Source organism: Thunnus maccoyii, chromosome 2, assembly GCF_910596095.1.
Source record: "Thunnus maccoyii chromosome 2, fThuMac1.1, whole genome shotgun sequence".
NCBI classification, from domain to species: domain Eukaryota; kingdom Metazoa; phylum Chordata; class Actinopteri; order Scombriformes; family Scombridae; genus Thunnus; species Thunnus maccoyii.
Window position 1 is genome coordinate 7,952,099 of NC_056534.1, and position 20,294 is coordinate 7,972,392.

The 20,294-nt window shown below is 38.8% G+C and overlaps 1 protein-coding gene across 2 annotated transcripts; it reads right to left on the reverse strand.

Moving 5' to 3' along the window:
* Positions 1-934: 934 nt before the first annotated feature.
* On the reverse strand, positions 935-18,266 carry LOC121887527. Of its 2 annotated transcripts, none has more exons than XM_042398363.1 (16): positions 17,934-18,266; positions 9,820-9,928; positions 9,574-9,677; positions 8,773-9,192; positions 8,275-8,334; positions 7,967-8,041; positions 7,636-7,787; positions 7,208-7,258; positions 6,997-7,035; positions 6,268-6,462; positions 5,995-6,132; positions 5,668-5,764; positions 5,335-5,450; positions 4,980-5,153; positions 4,591-4,680; positions 935-4,308 (listed from the first exon to the last, which is right to left on the reverse strand). In XM_042398363.1, exons 2-16 carry the CDS (start codon positions 9,924-9,926, stop codon positions 4,192-4,194), a joined length of 1,935 nt encoding a protein of 644 aa, XP_042254297.1. In that variant the 5' UTR covers positions 9,927-9,928; positions 17,934-18,266; the 3' UTR covers positions 935-4,191. The 2 variants fall into 2 exon arrangements, with proteins under 2 accessions (XP_042254297.1, XP_042254289.1); XM_042398355.1 differs by lacking the exon at positions 17,934-18,266 and adding an exon at positions 17,472-17,576.
* Positions 18,267-20,294: the final 2,028 nt, after the last annotated feature.

Here is a 20,294-nt window from a genome sequence, read left to right on the forward strand (position 1 = left end):
TGAATGCTCTATAACTGCTGTTTGCTGTGGACTTGTGAAGTTCTCCCCACTGTTCAAGTGGAGTGTCATACTGGTGCTGTTGAGCACTAACATAATGATCATATTAACCTGCAACATCCTGATTCTCAGGTCCCTCCACCAGCCAGGGCGGGGTGCAGCAGGAAGGAGGTCAATCCAGTCAAAAAGTGAACATTTAAGATGCTGCTGACTACACTTGTGCTGGTCAACATCTACTACCTTCCCCTCAGTTCCTACTGAAGCAGTTTGGTCCCAATTATTTAAAGCCTTTCTCAGTTGTTGCCTGTGTGACCTACATAATTCTCTACATGGGTAGTTTCATTCAGTCTGTCTTATCTCATCCGGACCAAGCAGCTGCCTGAGATGAAATCTATCTGTGGTTCTTCTGCTGAGACAAAAACTGGCAAAAGTTTAGAGCAGTCTGTTCTTCCTGACACGGAGAGCCAAATAAGGCAAGAGCTGAATGGTAGGGTTGCAATACGTATTACATATCAAAGCTGCAACTAACAATTATTTTCATTATCGATTAATCTGTCGATTATTTTCTCGATTAATTGATTAGTCAATATAGAAAATGGTTAAACATGTTTCTCAATGTTTCCTAAAGCCCAAGATAACGTCCTCAAATGTCTTGTTTTGTCCTGACCAACAATCCACAACCTGAAGATATTTAGTTTACTATCAGTGAAAAATGTAAAGGTTCAGGTTTTGTACCACATGTAAATGTTTGTATGCAAATCGACACTGATGAGCCAACAAGTAACTTTAATATAAAGCATGCCACTCAAACACAGATGGGCCAATTTTATTACTTAGAAGTGTGGCTGAGCTCACAGTATATATCATCGTCATGTCTGTGAATATGCTCTGTAATGACAAAGTTATGGCCAAAAAATCATGCAATGACAAAAGTATGTCACAATGTTTTGTTTATTTAATCAGACAGTGGTAGTCAAATACTCTGGAAAACGCCATGGGCAGTGGCCATGGGCGGTCATTACATTAAGTTGTCTTACAGGCAGAACGGCTGTACAGTCTGTTCAACAGCTTTCAAATATAAAAACAAGTATTTCATCTGTTTTACGTAACATGAGTGGATAAGATGGAAATATACTGTACTGCATATAGTAATACACATCCTCCTCATCTCAAAAGCATATCAGTTTGTAATCAATGCATTTATAAAAAATACTTCCACCAAGAGGAACAGATTTGTAATCAAGCTGCAAATCATAATAAATGCTTGTACATAACAAAGATGTTTAATGAATAAAGTAAAATTATAAATTAAAAATGATAAAAATGTACCAACATCATTGAATTAACTACAATCATTAGCTTAAATACAAAATGAAATGCACTCATTATAAATTCATGTAACCTGCACAAATTAGACAAATATTTTATATCCACTTTTAGAAAAAAGTAAAAACTAAAATGAAGGATTTCATTCTCACCAATGTATGTTTTATAAAGCAGATAATAAATACATTTTTTTCCCAGACTTAACTTTAATTTCATGCCAATACTCATTTTTTAAAATGCATGTAAATGATACTGTCATTTGTTTTAGATATAACAAAACTTGTTGAGAACTCAAACAGCAACTTTCATTTCTCACAGAGGAGACACAAATATAATTCCTGTTGCAGTCCTCTTATTCAACAGGTCTGAAAACAAAGAAATCCTTCTGTCTCATTTGTCTCTTTTTCTACCTCTTCTTTAAAGGGGCCATATTATGAAAAACTCACTTTTTCAGTGCTTGTGCGTATGTATTTGGGTCTCTGATGTGCCTACTAACACACAATCTATGAAATAAGACCACCTGGTCAGTTTAGTGTGGGCTGGTTTGCTCTGTACTCATGTGATTCAACAAGCCATTCAGATTTGATGCCCCTTCTTACATCACATTGGGCAAAGCTAGGCCAAGCTAAAATAAGCTAAGGGTGAAAAATTCGCCCTTGATGAGCCCCGGTGAACTCTACAGGAGAGAGCCGGCAGAGAAGCAGAGCTGAAGAGGAATAAACACCCGATTCCGCTCTTATCTGGAGCAGTTTACCGGCGGGAGGAGTTTGTTTTTTAAACTTTTAGGATTAAGTGGATTTGTCTTAAATCTCGCCTCTCAACTTAGCCGGAGCTAACACCGGAGTCACACTCTACCTCAGCTGCTGTTATCAATAATAAACATCTTAAATGCCGGTGAGTTTATATGATTTTAATAATACAGAGCATGTAGATATCTATGTGTATAAGCAATAATGTTGCTGCTGTATTTATGCCTTTAGATAGCTCTGATTTACAAATTTACATCATGATTTGTTATTTCAGCATCCCTTTGATCTGTTTATTGCAATTAAATTGGAGCAAAATATAAGTTTATTTACACTCAAACCGGCCGTTCTGAACGGGGCTGTTTAGACAGGATGAGAAAGCTGCTGTGGTGCTTGATCCTTGTGGTATTTTGATCAAAGCATGTCAGAGACATTTTATTAAGACCCAAGGGAACTGCGTTAACTTGCAGAAAAGGTGTATAATATGGCCTCTTTAAGACTAGCATATACTATATTTAATAAAGGAAATCAGCGACAAATGATGGATTTTACCTGCATTCATCTCTAGTGCACTTCATGATAAGAAAAAAAATGTACTGAACAACAAAGAATACAAATATTACACTTTCAGAGCGGCAGAGTTCTGTTTTGTGCTGTCCAAACAATAATTGTGAACTCAAAGGTCTTCTCTTAACACTAAAAGAAGAAAAGAAGACACTTATTTTTAGAAAACTTTTGAAAAAATGGAAGCAAACCAATTTTCCTGGGATGTTGTGTAACTTTAGTCCTCCAACTACCAAATATGAACACTCAAAGAGAACAAGTACTCTACATTTTAGAGATAATAAATGGAAAACTTTGAATAATTTTGCATGTGTCTAGCATTTTGGAAAGTAATCAAAAAAATATTAGCAAGACAATCCTACAACACAGACATAACACATTAAGTCACTACATTAATATTCTCATTTTACCAAATAAATAACATCTTTCTTTCCTGACTTTGTATTTTATACAAAATTGAAGTGTTATGTACAAGGAAGTAGAAACACAAACGTCATGGAATCAACATGACGCTTTCCAAAGAGTTAGAAAAAGAGTTTTTCAAGTATTCAAGTACCGGTCATAAACTCAAAAGTAACGACACTCTAAAAAGAAGAAACATAATACATGATACAAAGCTGCATATATTTTTCTTTTTATAGGAATATTAAATCCAATTTAACTAGTCATTAACAAACAACACTGATTAAAACATTCACTGCTGCCCTCCGTATAATTTCTACTTATTGTTCATAGGATTGGTACATCCTGTCCTGACTTGACAAACAAGATCTTTATATTATAAAGATATGAAATATTGGAATTCATTTTGTTGCTCAAAAATGGATGTCAGAAATAAGCGTTTGAATTTTATTAATGACACTTTATATTAATGACACTCTAGATTTATATGAACAAGCTTGTAACAAATTGTTGCCACTCAAAACTCCTAAAACAATCTCGTAAATTAGGGTCAAAAAAGTGAATGAGAAACACTTTCCTTCCCTTCACTTATCAAAATACCCTCGAGTAAGGTGCCTAACATTCACCTGCTCCACCGCAGCTGCTCATTGGCAAAATGTAATGAAATGTTGTTTTACCGGGATTGTACGCCGTACAAATGTGAAGCAGGAAATACCTGATAAGTAGCAATAATAATTAACAAATAACAAAAGTTAAAAATTATTTTGTGGCACGCTCATGAAAGCATAAAGTTTCCAGAACCTTATGCTTTCAAATGATTTTAGGTATAGGTAGATTTTTGGTTTTTAGAAACAAATTCCACACTTCATTCTGTGTACACTTTAAACTGTGCACGAAAACCACTTATTAGTTTTGTCACTTCAACAATAAACAATTCAAAACACAGCAAAACCATGGAATTGATCCCATAAAAAGCTGACACACAGGAGTGACATTTGTCAACACCAAACATTTTCTTTCAGTAGCATTTGACCCTGAACTCACTAAACTGCATTTTACTTTAAAAAAAAAAAAAAACAAAAACAAAAAAAAAAAAACATTGCAAATGCACTTTCTGATATGTGGGAATGAGCTGTCACGTCACCGTCAGTGAATCTCATGTGGAGGCGATCACTCCGTGCACACGGAAGCGGTAAACACACGTATATTCCACGTGACCCCAGTTAGTGAGGACACGCAGCTCCACGAATCGATAAACCTCGTCACTGGGATTCTGCGAGAAGGAGGTAAGGAAGGAAAAGAAAAGAGAGGAAGAGAAGAACAGAGAGAGAGACAAAAAGTTCAGAGTGCAGAGGAAAGCAGTGAAGGAGAGATCAAGATAGAAGAGATAGAAGAAAACAGACATCAGACTGTGTAAACATCATGACATTCAAGATGAAGGCAACAAGAGCCGACACTAACATTGCATTTTTTAAATAGGACAGGAAGTAATTAGTGTCACGCCCTGTTTTTTGGTTTTGTAAATATGTTTTTAAAGTTGTCAGTTTCAACTCACAGGAAGCTTAAACGTCTGCGTTGACTCTCCATCCTTATCGTAAGTGAATGTCCCCAGCAACGTTCCTTCTTCTACGTCATCTCTCATCCCCTGAGAAAGAAATTACAGTTACGTCAGAGTGGTGACTATTCAGAGTCAGAACGGGAAAGATGCAGTTAGATGCACGTCAGTTTTTTCTCCAAGGTTTAATCTTACAACCAATAAGCCTAGAGGATAACAAACAGATCTGCAGTTTCAAACCAGAATTATCATGACTGAAAGAAAAAAATTGCGAGGATTGCTTTTTAAAGCTGCTATTAGCTGATAGCATCCGGCAGCTTGGATAGCAATATGTTTGTAAAATAATGCAATGTGAGAATTTTAACAGATTGTAGTTTGGGACCACTTACATAGACCTCAAAGTCCTTGGGTGCGGAGTCGATGCGGCCGGTAGGGGAGTTATAGCGCGGCAGGTGGTCCAGAGTCACATGAGTTATCCTGATGGGGTGAGACAAGGAGATGACAAGAGTCCCCTCGACACCATGAAACGCCCAACATTTCCCTGGAAGCAGCACCGGGTAACCCTGGAAGGAAGAGAGGAGAAGCTGTTGTTAGTAGAGCTAAAACTGTTAATAATCTTTACCAACAAAGTTGAAACACAGAGAAGGAAAAGAGGAGAAGACAGACATGGAGGGACAGAAAGGAAAGATGACCTCAGAGAGAAGATACAAAGAAAATAGAGAGAGTGGGAGATGATTATTGTACCTGAATGACAGTGCGTGGGCTTTCAGATGGGTACCACAGCGGGAATCCAAACAGGGTCACACACGCTGAACGAATACGATATGTCTCAGAACACCTGGTGCTGATCACGCTGGCACCTGCGAAACAAGATGATTATTAAGCTTTGTAAAACAAACTAATGGATGAATAGATCATCATCACTTTTTCACAGCCACAAACAATGTCCAAACATTTCGGGTAAAACAGTAGACTGAGATCATAGATTTTTGCGAGGGTGGCCCCAGTGAGAATTAAACCGGTTACCCAATACTGGTAACTAAAGCCAAGTGGCGGTGACATGCAGATGTTCCCAACCTTGAGTCTCCAGGGCAAAGTCGGCCATTTTGTCAGCTATGGGGCGTCCACAGTCCGAGCAGCCTCCTTTTTCACCGAGCCTGATTATATCCTGCTCCTGATTCATATTGACATACAGAACACACTGTGAGTAGTGATGCAGACACCAAGTCACGTGTCAACAATGAAATCAGATCATTAACCACATTTTCCAGATGTCTAATCCAAAACTAAAGGATGCTACAATATGACAGAGACTATAAACCTCACAGTAACAGACTTTTATGTGCTATGATTATGGTAATATAGCTTTTAGGGTCTATCTGCAGTATCTATCTGTCTGCCTACCCTGATGTAGTCAGTGAGCCACTTCTCTATGGCCTGTTGGAGCTCTGGGGTGAGATGGTTGAGGACGGGGGCTGTGCTGGTATCAGGACAAGGGGCAGGAGGAGGCAACAGCTGGATGGACGACAACTCCTGAGACAGCTACAAAAAATAGGGAGCCACATTAAAATCATATAATGCATAGAAAACAGGTCAGGTTAGGAGATAAGACACAGGATTAATGAATGTCGCTGTCTTGCCTTAAGAAGTTGGGTACATCTGTATCAGCTCTGTTACCTTTGCATTTTGGGCCTCTAAAGCTTCTATCTTGAGGATGAGACCGCTGATGGCAGACTGGCTGTCTGTCTGGTAAGCCGCCATCTGCCTCTCCCGCCCGGCGACCTCCTCCTCCAGACGCAGCCGACTGTCCGATTCCACGGCCTCCAGCTTGGCTTTCATACCCTGCATGTCCAACTCTATTCCCTCCTTCATCTGAGAAAGGAAGAAATTGTAAGGTTAATTAGACTTATAGCGAGGTTACAGGGAAGAGTTTTGAGCAAAAAATGTTTCAATATACAATTAATAACTAAATAAAACTCCATTGAGGTTACATTGTCAGTAATGTCTTTGGCTGTAACAGCAAGTTGGAGAACTGTTCATTGCTGGCAATGATTTACACTTCCTACATGCTTCTAGTTAAACCAGCCTCTGTGTTTTATCAACACCCCTCAAATGCTGTAATTGTAGAATATTTGGCAAATTATAAAGTTACACAGAACAAAATAATAAAGGAACAAAATCATGCAAACATCAGCCTGTGTTTTATTGCAGTTCTCCATCACCACCACTAGGTGTTACTGTTGCACAGCTAATTTTTTGGTAGACTGTAATGTTCTTGCATCCATTCTGACTTAACTATGCAGAACCTCCCACCGCCCACAGAGGTGATTTGTTAACAAGGAATGGAAGGGACTGAGAGGAGGCAGAAATAACATCAGACAAAGAAAAATACAGAAAGTCTTTCACCTGGGAGAGAAGGTGTCCCTGCTTCAGCTGCATCTCCTCCTACAAAAAGACACATATTGTAGATGAACTATAAATGTAAAATATTTTATTTAGATCAACATGTTTTGTTCAAGCCAGTTACTTTCATCACTTCCTTCATTTTGTTATTATATTAAGCTGGTTTATTTTTGTAAAAGATAAAGTCTAAAACAACAGATGATCTGTCTCTTACCAGAATACGCTGCGTCTTCGCTTCGACAGCAGCAAACACAAAGGCTGAATCCTGGAGGGACAAATAAGACAAAATGTTCATGTCAACAAACCCAAAGTAAATTGCTATTAGTCTGAAGGAAATGCTTCTGAGAAAATGTATTATTTTTTATTTCTGATTCAGAGCAGGCTTATATAACCTTTTGTAGAACTATCACCTATTGTAGTCTTCCATTTACAATCAGTCATTATGCTTACAGTATATATACTGAGTGGGCCTCATAATAGGGATATTAATAAATTTGTCATGTACTTGGGGCTCTCTAAAATCCTTCACATGACCTGCTGAAAGGGTGTCCACCTAGACTGAAACCTACTCCAAAATTAATGGATTCCCTGTACTTCCCTGTTCCCTGTACTGTATGCAGATTATGTGCAGTTGAGCCTTACCACCAAAGGTTTAGGAGGCACAGTGTCGGATCGAGGAGGAGGAGCGGTGACAGGGGTAGCAGGTTGACTCTTTGGTTTTGTCTGTGACGCGCTCTTTGCGACAGTCATGCGAGAGATGAAAGAGTTCAACAATGGAAGGAGGAACCAAATACCTGGAGGAAAAGAGGAAGAATGGTGTTTCTGTTGTTCTGTCTGATATGAAAAAAGGAAAACAACAAGATTCTAACAATTTAAGGTGTAGCCTAACCATGAAATGATGAGGTGTTTCCAAAATGAAACATTTGCTAGAGGACATGCAAACTTGAATATGTTAAATGTTCGTGTCACTTACAGAGAAGTATGAGGAGGAGGAGGAGAAAAAGGCCACAAGCCCTCTTCACGAGCCTCCTGAATGACGCATTATTAGCTGCAGGAAAGAGAAGAAAAAAGTTGATTTGCAGGGATTTTGATAAGCCGAAGCCAAATCACATGCAACGACTGTGAAAACACAAACCGACTGGTATGTGAAAGCCAGTATGTACAGGCATGCGTGGGAGGGTGGACACATACTTAACAATGCTAGTAAAACAAGCACAAGCGTGTACGTGCTGTACATATATGTGCAAATTTTCATGCACACAAACTTAAACATGTACATACCTAAAGCTGCCAGACGCATTATTTTTGACTGTGCTGCAGCGGCCATCAATGAGATTGATCCTGCACAAAACACATGAAACATATGATTATCATATAGTCATACATAGACTCACACATACAAACACACATACCAGGGTTCCCACATCTTTTTAACATCAAATTCAAGGACTTTCCAGGCCCAATTCCCTCCAATTCAAGAACCCAACACGGCATAGTTTGAGACATGGATCAAGGTTAATTATTGTTACAACACAGACTTTTTATAATGTGAACTAGCAGCTTTACAGAAGCTCACGGACTATGTGGTCTCTTGCCTTCTCTAACACAGCACAGCAAAAAAATATTCTATTCTTGCACAAAATATATCAATTCAAGCACTTTCAGTGATCCATGTCTATGTCTGCTTTCAAAAACTTTCAAAGTCTTGACTTTTTTTCTCAAATTAACAAACTTTAAAGGATTTCAGGGACCTGTGGGAATATACACTCCAGCACTCACCCATCAAATTAAAGAAGGCACTGCTGATTCTGCTTTTGTATCCATTATTGGGAGCCACACCGTTACTGCTGATTTTACTGGGAGTGCTGATGGGGGCTGCGGGCTTCCTGTAAGTGCCCTCAGAGGACGAGTACCCCGAGCTGTCTATGCTGCTCTGATTCAGCTCCTTGTGGTTGGGTCGGAGATGTAACCCTCCTAGCCTGCTGGAGCTGCAGAGCCCGGGACAGGAGTTTTTCTCTGGAGGTACCGACGGGCAGCGAGTGGGCGTCTGACCCCGGGTTGATGACGGGCACGATGGGGACGATGGGGATAATGGGGATGATGGGGTCAGGGCGGGCCGAGGGGTGGCCGTGGTAGCGACGTAGGGTACGGTCCTCATGGTCGGCTGCAACTGGATGGTCAAGGGAGAAGGACCCGGACCTGAGAGGCAGAAAAGTGAAGATGGATTATGGATTATTTGCATTATCAATGAATCCCTTAATATCTCTTTCCAATTGATTCTTGAGTCTATGAAATATGAGAAAACGCCAACCCATATATATTCAATTTACAACATAAAAACAGAAAAAAACTGCAAATTCTCATATTTGAGAAGGTGGAAAAAGCGTTTTTGCTTTATAAAAGACCTAAATTATTAACTGATTATAAAAAACAGTATCTTGAAATGACCCTGACGTAAGTGGCCAAGCACTGTTCCATTCATTCTATTATTATAACCTTTATACTTACAGGAAATTATGTCATTACCACTCATGCATTGACAGGATGTTGTATTGTTTTTTTTTTTAGCATCATACCCACCTGGTGTGACAGGCGACTCGTTGCTGGGTGAACTAGCATTGCTATTGGCTCTACTGGAGGTACGGGAGCCGGCCTTACGGGTTCCCGCCTTCTTCTTGAAAACCCTAAAAAAAAAAAAAGAAAAAGAAAAAAGAAAGAGACAAACAGCGTGACAAAAAAAGGGAAAGGAGACAGAAAAAAGAGAATTAGAGTTATTGATTAAAATCCAAGTAAATGCAAATGAGACACAGACACACAGATACGTACTTGACAGGGTTTTCACGGTAGGATATGGTTGTCACAGTACTGGAGTCAGATTCTTCATCTGAGTTATAGTAGCCACCGGACACCAGGCGAGAACTCCTACGAGACATGACTGAGAGAGAGAGAGAGAGAGAGAGAGAGAGAGAGAGAGAGAGAGAGAGAGAGAGAGAATTACACTGACATGATTTATCAGTATTCAAAGTAAAAAAGGAAACTTGCATAATCCCTCTGGCCAGTACATGTGAGCCAGGGGTGGTCAGTACACTGCAACATTAACACATTATGATTTCAGTTTTATGGTTTGAAGCCTTCAGGTCAAACTGACACATTATTTTTAAAATTGTGAAAACAATTCCTGTGGATAACATGTTGAACTGACAAAATGTGTCACACAATCCATCTTTCTAAAAATAAAAACCCAAAACAAACAAAGACAGAACGAAAGAACAAACCCACACAATAGGAAACTAAACACTGACTACATTTGACTAGTATTTATATCTCCAGGGCGACTGCACTGTGCAAACAAAGATTTAAACCACAGACAAACTTTTTTTTCTGATTTCTCTTGCCGTCGTTCCAGTGACTCTATTTCTGACCTAACAGTACAAGTTGTATGAACAACACACCATCGCCAATAACAAGGAAGGCATACTTCAAGTTTAATAATCATCAGTAGTTGTATGTTTTGTGTAGTTCAGGTTTCTTTCCCTGCACATACACACACATATGTGCACACATCTTAAAATATGCTTGTCTTTGCCTAAAAATGATGCCACTCAACCCTTCTTACTTAGTACAAGGAGCAGCTGTTTCAGCAGCCTTGCTAAAAGTAGCACAGTGGTTAGTGGTAGCAGTGGTCAGCAAGGTTGTAGCATCAGCAGCAGCAGTGGGAAGTTATGGTAATGATTAAAAGAGCAATAACCACTAGTGAATTTACTGGTTGGTCGATCGAAAGAAAGTCGGCAAGCATTTTGATAATCAATAGTCATTTTTTAAAGGAAAAATGCCAAACATTTGCTGGTTGCAGCTTCTGAAATGTGTGGATTTTAAGCTTTTTGTGTCATACATGATGGTATAGCTATACTGTATAAATTTTGGATTTTGGAATATTGACCGGACACAACAAGACATTTGAAGACATCACCTTGGGCTCTAAGAAATTATAACTGGCATTTTTCACTTTTTTCTGACATTTTATGGACAAAACGATTGATCAATTGATCGAGAAAATAATCAACAGGTTAATTAATAATGAAAATTATTATTAGTAAAGCCCTAGTAATAATAGTAATAGTAGCAGCAGGAGTAGGTAATGCAGTACCTGAGGTAGCTAGTGGTAGATAACAGCTGCAGTAATAGTTGAAGTAGTTAAAAGTTGTAGTATCTATAGTAGCAGTTCTTATAGTTCCAACAGGTAACAGCAGTCACAGCAGCAGTGGTAATAGGAGCAGATGCAGCTGTATTAGTAGTAAATTATTACATCAGCAGTAATAGCTGTGGTGGGAATTGATGCAGTGAAGGTAGTAATAATACAAGCGGTAGGCTAAATCTCTCTGACAGATGCTCTCTTAGTTAATCTCAGCCGTCTATAATCCAGCTAATCTGCTGAAACACTCACACGTTTACAGGGCTCGTGTGAAAAACAAAACAAAACAAACATGCAAACAGAAACGAAAGCATTAGAACAAATAAAGCTTAAAGAACTACTGTACGTATACAGAGCAGGCACATTCATAGCATATACAGTACAACGATACTTCAGAGTGACAAAAACCCTGCATACCTCAACTGACCCAGCATATGTAAAATGAAAAAAAATCTTGAGAAAGTATCAGCAAGTGATGAAGATGACAAGAACCTGAGAGAAGGACTCTTTAATGTACACTACATTGTGGTCATTGTTCTTAGAAAGTATCCACCAAGTCCCTGCCATCACAACGATTATGTAACAGACGGTTTAAACCGAGACATCTCATTGGTTACCGATGTGTTCTTACAGTGCAGATGATTAGCATAAACCACAGCTCACGAGCTTTACTGCTTGCTGTGCCTGAACCTGTGGTGAGCAAACTTTCACCACTGAAATGAGTTTGAAGAAAATGCAGCAGACAAACATAACTAGTAAATAGAAAAGCCAAAGATTTACTTATTATAGCTCCAAGATAACTATAAAACATGATACAGGCCATATTATTTTGTTGTTATTATTGTTGTGAGAGGTATTTTTCTTCCAATCACACATAGATTTCATATAAAGCCTGCAAAGAACTGCTGTGCCTACAATCACAGTGACTAGTGTCCTCTTGTATTGATATGACACCACTTTCAGTTCCAACAAAAATGCAGCAGATGTAAGTTTGAATTCAACAGATACTGTCAGAAAACTACACATCCTGAACTTATCCATGTTCATATTACTATTTCAAGACTGCTCTGAGCAGAGGGTGATTCATTCGACTATCTTTCCTGCTGAACGGCTCCAGAGATGCAGCTCTGAAGTTTTCCTTTATGTTTGACCTCCGTGTGGAGGAAACAGGTGAGTTTATTTTTCAGTTGAAACTGGCAGCAGTTTGATTTACGACTTAACGTTTTAGCCGGCTAGGGTGCATATCGTGACATTGAGAAATCAAGGAAAACACACACAGACTCGTCACCCCGAAGGATTAAAAACATTTTTGACATCTTTGAGTTTTTCTGCCTATGCAACATAACATGATAACACTATGATACACAAACAAGCTATTAAAAGTGAAAAAAAAAGTCTATCTGTTGCACTGGGTGTTGTTTGGCTCTATGACAACCACATCTGCTGTCTTGTCTGACTTCACGTCATCAGAAAAACCACCAACCTTTAGATTCTGCTCTGTGATCCAGTCTTCTAATTAAGTAGGTTCTGCAACCGACTGTGTGGGATCCCTCGTGAAAAGAGACTTTGGGTCTCAGAGGAACTAACCCGGCGAAAGTCAGAATAAGCCCTCTGATATCATTAGCCTGAGACGAAGCTACAGAGGAGCAGGAACTAGCTTGTGCGTCTGACAAGAGCTGCAGAAGATGACAGAAAGGGAAGCTGCGGCGGTGCGTACCCAACAGATAGAGACAGGAAGTCAGTGAGAAAACACTGCACGCACAGAAACCCCCAGTCTCAAAAAGGGCGTTGAGGCTTAATCTAATGCATCAGATCTTTTTTAAATATTATTTTTTTGATTAGCAGACTATCACGCTCATGCACAACTCAGATGTTTTTTCCATTAAGGCCTTCCTGAGCACACATGTGAAACATTGCTAAATTAACTGTCTGATGTAAGTGAGAAAATTTGGTGACAGACTAAAATGAGAAAAAAAAAGATGAAAATGTCACCGAGCTGTCTAGGTGATATAAACAAGCAATAACAGTAACATCACACATGGCTACACCTAACAGCAGTCCATCGCTATGGTTGCCATTGAGATAGACTTTCACTGTTTGCAGTAAATAAGGAAAACACACCGTCAGACTGCAACTGATGTTTCTGCACCAGCTGCAAACCATCCATTAATGAGACACACCTCTGTAAATATTGAAGGAAACATGAAGATGCCTATTAGACTGCTTGTATCTTCATTTTTCACAGATCGAACAGTTAATAAAGGCCGAACTGCAGCACCGGGCCTGTTATAACAGAGTGTATTTATTATAACTCTTCCTCTAGTGTCTATCCATCTGTGCTGTTTATGTAAATTAGTTCTTGCTTTTTTGTTTTGCATATGATCCTCTGACACTCATATTCTGTGAGATTTTTAATACAGGAAACGGTAGGATTAGTTTATATTCCTCGATCACCAATATTACTAGCAGCCAATATTAAAGAGGTAATTAACTACAGATATAACTTTTTAAAATTTTCCTTAGCTTGTTTGATTAAACAAGGATTAAAATAGGATGTGGCTACCTCAATGTGGTGCATAACATATTTCCTGCTACCATCAGAGACCTCACATCTCAAATATAGCATTTTAATAACTCACAACAAAATGTAGCTATTTTTGTAAAATTACAACAGTTTGCTGATCCTATCATAACCATAAAACCAGTAAACAGCAACAAGGGTCACAAATATTTTGACTCCACGGCAACGACGACGACAAATGCCGCTCTTTCACACGTTTCGCGCTTCTTTCGTCATCAAGTATCAAGAGGCTTTAGCTGAGAGTGCGGAGAAGTGAGCTGTTTGCACTGTAATTCCCTCGAATCCTCCCTTCCATTTTAAATGGCATCTCAGTTCAGCCTAGCTCAGCTCTTTTCCCCCCTCCTGAGCATACCAACCCCCTCCTTGTCCGAGCAGAGGACACCCCTGCACGAAGCTATTTCTCATCTTCTTTCTTTCCTTGACAATCAATCCCACTGAAATACTGTAGAAATGTTTATTTGCATCCTACATTCTTCAGCCTACCCTCTTTGTTTCCTCCTAATCATCCTATGCACTTGCTCTCCAAGCAAATTACATTATATGGTTGCTCATTCACACTTAGAGCCTTCTTTTTTCCTAGAACAGAATGCAAAATGAATGCAAGATTTCAATTTTAAGAGCCTTGTTCTTGCACTAAAGGGCTGTAGAGAAAGCATGTTTTACCTTGGTCCCTCCTGCATTACTCTACTCTATGTGTCCATGCGGTATGAAGCCTCCATGTGTAAATGAGTGGTCTGTAAAGCCATGAATAAGCAAATCTCAGCGAGACAGGAACATCCCCCAGTATAAAGAGGGAAAACCTCTACATATTCCTGTGGGAATCACGTGCAGGAGGAGACAAAAGGTGCTGTTCATTCAGCGCAGGGAGCACTAACCCTCTAAAATCACATTTAAAGCATGTGACAGTACAGCTACACCTAAAATGATTCGCATGGAAGAATACACCTATCTTACCAGCCCTAATCATGAAGAGGGACAGCAGTAGAGAAGCACAGGAAGTGAATCAGAAGCAAAACTTGAGAGTGAAACTGTCTCCTGAACATCAGTGAGTTGCCTCAGTCGTCCGTTTGGTATCTCACATCCCCTTACAGGATTTTTGGGTCATTTATCTACCTATAAACAGATACAAGTGATATATTTCATATCATATGAGCACCATTCAATGTAGGGTGGACCCACTCTGGTGATTGGATAAATCGGATCACTATCTAAGTGAGCGGAGATCTGGATATGATGGTGGTGTTTACCCAGGGCAGGGCGGGGCGGGGCGCTGATACCGGTCGAGTATCCTGACCACTGACTCTGGCAGGGAGTAAGGGAGGTAATGAAAAAAGGGAGAAAGAGCTAGAGCAGATTGGGACAAAAGCACCGGAAGGTTGGAGAGAAAGGTAGCCAGGGGGAGCACGACCGGGATGAAAGAAAGAATGGTGGACAAAAGGGATGAACTGACAAAAGGGGAGGACGGATGAAACAAGGGAATGTGCGTGTTTAGTCTTGTGGCTCTAAAAGCCAGAGAGGGAATTTAAGTTTCAGTTTCAGAACGCATGGAAAAACGATAAAAAAAAGAGGGAGAGAGAAAAAAGCGTAAGGGATGAATGGGCTGAGGGGGAAATAAAACATGAATGTAGTGGAAAGGAGTGGGGAAACGAAAGGAATGCAGAAAATTAGTCTTCATCAAACTAAAAATGACTGGCAAACGATACGGTGCTGCGGCTAACTTTAGGAAAGCGCCAGTGGAATGTGACTCAGTCATACAGAGCAGATGAGTCATCTGTGTGCACTGGTTTTAAACAAATAACCCTCAAGCTCTTTGTAAAGCAGGAGGGAAAACACTAACTACCATTTAGCTGAGCAGCTACCTAATAAGGTCTGTTTATATCAATGTGAACCAGATGCTTACATTACTTTCTCTCAGTCACTCATTCTCTCCTCTACTGATGTACAGTACAGCGGTACATGTGAGGTATATCCTCAGGCAGGGAGTTTCATGGCTAAGAGGCCTGCTCTTCTGCTGCCTGGGCCCCTCAGGCTAACAAAAACTGTAAGTCACTGCCCTCTTTTATATCAGTCATCTAAACTCGTTGTGCTAGTGGCATGTCTCTAGAGATCATGGCAATGTTGTTATCTTAGTCAGTCAGTCCACCACATTGGTCCAGAATGAAAAATCTCAACTATTGGATGGATTGCCATGAAATTCTTTACGGTGATTTACGGTCCCCGCAGGATGAATCCTACTGACTTTGGTGACTTTTCCTCTAGCACTGTCATCAGGTTATTAAATCATCATTGTTCAAGACTTTGTTCATGAACATGCTTGCAAAACTTATGACATTCTCATCAGCTTTTGTAACAAATGTTAGCATGCTAACATGCAGGGCTGCAACTAACTGGTCTATAAAAGGCCAATATAAAGTGAGAAATGTCAATCACTGATTCCCAAAGCCCAAGGAGACAGACTCAAATTTTGTTTTTTATTTTTACCAACCAACAGTTTACTATCATAGAGGACTAAAGAAACCAGGAAATATTCACATTTAAGAATCTAGAACCAGAAAATTTGGTCATTTTTCTTTAAAAATGACTTAAAACAGTGATTCAAATATAAGGCAATTCATTTTCTGTCAATCAAATAATCGATTTATGGACTAAATGTTGCAGCTCTACTGACATGCTAATCAAAGAACTGGTGAACATGGTAAAAATTACATTAGCCCAACATCAGCATGTTAGCATTGTCACTGTGAGCATATTAGCACTTTAACCTTAGGAATTAGCTCTAATCATCACTACACCTGTGTACAACCTCACAGAGCTGTTAACATGGCTGTAGACTCAGTCTTGTTATCTCATGACCTCCCCCCAACTAACTGTAAATTTAATTAGTTTTTTCAAGTTTTGACTATAGTTATTTTACAGATGATGATGATGATGATGATTTATAGGTATTTATTGTGCTGACTGCATCCTGCATCTTTGTTGTCATTACTTCAAGGACTACAATGGAAGTCTCGGATTTTATTGTGTGATCCTTCACACACAGTTGTGTGTTACTTTGACTAGCACTATTTGTTAAAGTTCTGATATCTTTTTGTGTATTTTAGTGTTTCATTCATATGATGGTTTTTACTAGTACGCTACATTGAATGTTGTCCAGTCCATCCTGTGCTCTAAACTCACCAATAAAGTTAACTCAATTCAACTCATCTCATTATATGGTTCACTTAAAAAGACAATAAACAACACTACTACACTATCACAAAGCCTTAGGCAGACTCAAACTTAAAATAACAAATCTTCATGCCTCCAACTCCAAACACCCATTACATCTGACAGCTGGTACGATTTAGTCAAACATAAATACTGTTGTTGTTAAATATTAACTTTCCACAGAATGTGAATGCAACAGTGAGGAGCCTGAAAATTTATGACTAAACAGTAAACCTCCTCCTCAGTTTAGCTTCACCCCATTTGTCAATGAAGCCCCTCAATAACCCCAGGTGGTCCTTGGATACCATTTGGCATCCCATAGCTGACCTAGATTGGCCTTTGTTTAGTGTAACCTATTTTAAGAAGTGACAACATATAACACGACTGCACAAGACAGTTGCATCTGATACTACAGCACGCTCCTCTTTTGAGAGACATAACTTGGTTAGCATTAGCGTTAGTGCAGTAAAAATACAGTAAAAATAAGAAATACTCCACCATAAACTTGTTGAATACTGTTCCGAATATGGATGTTCCGGTAATTCATGGCTGTTTCTTTTTCTTTTATACCTTACACACTTAAAAAACTTAAGTATATCTTAATAAAATGTGTATAAAGTAGCCGTTACCTTAGCTAACCCAGCTTTGAAAATATACAAAATTATATACTTAAACACTCAATACTCTGACGTTAATGCCCACATTAAGTTGATATGAGCAGTCTAACATATTTTAGTTAGAAGCACAATAACCATGTGTGTAAAACATTAATTTTAAATGTAAGATAACTGTGAAATGTAGCTTCACGTTACGTTAACAGCTAGTTAAGTAATTAACTTAACAGCTAACGGTGGTCCATCACCGCCCGAGAAACAACTTGTTTTATATGTTTAACAGCTAAGTTACCAAACGCATACAACAAGGTGCATGAGTTGTTGTACTCTTGTGTCCTTAACTTACCTCTTTATACGTTGAGAGGTCTGTCGAAGCTGAAGAAAACAAAACAGCGCATCAACCAACAGCCAGCCGGGCGGTTAACTGTCAAATTCTGTCAGGGAATGATAGCAAATCCTCCACTCAGTCTTTACGACCACATCAAGCTCCGTTTAAACAAACATCTCCGCTCTTTTCAACTCGGAACAAATTCACCTTCCAGTGACTTAATTTATATATTTCCCCACGAAGTAAAGTCTAGACGTGGGTTGCATCGCCGTGAGCTGTGAGGAAGCGAGACAGACCGACGCTTGTTGTGACAGCTCGGAGCTTTACGCCGCTACAAACGTTGACAGCAGCAGCAGCGTCAAGCTAGTGGTCAGAAAACACGTAAAGACTTCCGGTGTTGCACCGTATTTGGTGACTCATCAGATTCTGTGACCTGCAGCATTGGAATAAGTACTTACATCCTTTACTTAAGTAAAAGTATCTGATATATTAAAAAAAACAAAAAAACAAAGTACATCATTAATACTGATGAGTTAAAGCATAAGCAGCAATTTTCACTCACAACCCGATTTTCTGCACAATTAGTACTTTTACTGTAGTACTTTAAGTAAATTTAGCCGATAAAACTTCTATACTTTTACTTAAGTATGATTTTGAATGCAGGATTTTTACGTGAAATTAAGTTTTTTTACACTGTGGTATTAATACTTTTACTTTAGTAAAGGATGTGAGTACTTCTTCACACACTTCAGGTCATATAATCTGATGAGTCACCAAGTACGGTGTAACACCGGCAACGGTTTACAAAATAAGGTGGACATCACTGTGGACAGAAAATATCTTTATTTTATTTAGTATTAATTCATTTTTATTTTAAAAAAAAATGATTTAGGCAGTATTTCATTCTTATTCATTCTGACTCATCTTGTTAATTTCATTTTTATTCGCTGATGGTTATTCAATAAACATATTATTATGATTTTTATTTATTTCTATTTATTCAGATGTTTTTTGGCTCAAGGCTAATCTCTCAAGAGTCAATTTTAAAATCACAAGAACATTTTTAGAATATTTTAGGTCAATAGCACACAGGCTACACACCATATACATGACTGTAATATACTGACTCACTCACAGACCCACTTTAACTTAATCACACATAAAATACACAGCATGTGCACATACACACTTCAACTACACTAACACATCTGCATACATCTAAACTAAATTATTATTGTTATTATTACCACTAGAAGACAATATAATGAGCTCTCTCACAAAGCTGATTGGTGTATGGTTTTCTAATTCAAATGATTAAAGATTATTTATTAGGATTAACATTTTTCATTTTAACCAGGAAATAGTTTTGTTTTTGGGTTTTTTTTCTATAGTACACGATCACAGAGATGATGTTGTACACTCAAACTGTTTCCGGTCTCGTTCTCTGACAGTAAGAGGACACAGTGCGCCACCGAGTGGTGAACAACTATACAGTATGCTGTTCCCCTCAGCTGCTGTTCAAGCCTGCTGACACACAGTGGAGCCACCTGGCCGTGAATAACTAGAAGCTGAAGAGCTGAAAAGGCCTTTTACACTGTGTAAAAGATCCTCAAGCACCATTTAGCCCAACTGATAATTCAGTTTTTAGGGTGAAAGTAAAGTCATAAGTGTAAAAATCTTACTCTATTTGCTGTGAACTTTTAAACTTAAAATTCTACTATTATTGAAATTACAGGATGAGAGGTGAATGAATGGATGACACACTTAAACCAAACTCCCAACCAAGTCAGTAAATCCTGCAGGACTGCCTTTTAAAGTAAAGCTGCTCAGACACCAAAGGATTTAAAATGATGTTACTCCCCAAAGATACAGCGGAGTTTTGTCACATCCGGAGTCTAAAACTGTCGGACATCACAGTATTGCTTCATTTCAGAAAGAAAAGCCTTCCGGGAGGGTGATGCCCGGAGATCAGAGAAATTGGGCTACTACCAGAAAAACAAACAGTTTGGCCAGGAAAAAAACCAAGTAAGAACACAAACATAGATAAGAATAGGGGAATAAGTGATACAAACAATATGAATATAGCAGCTCAGCTCTTTCCTATTGTAGTATTGAGCATGTTAAATATCTAATGTCATAATTTCATGTGAAATAAAATATTAAGGCAGACGAGCATGAGGGGAAATAGACATACAAGTTTTTGGGATAAAAACCTTGGTACAGGTTATTCATCATGGTCCATGACTGCCTTTTATATTAAACATCCACATCCTTACATCAGTGCACATCATTTACCTGTCTTGTCTAATATTTATAGCTATACTCATACAGTAGCCATATAAACTCAAGCAAGTAGCTACAAGTGTTGCTGTAAATGTC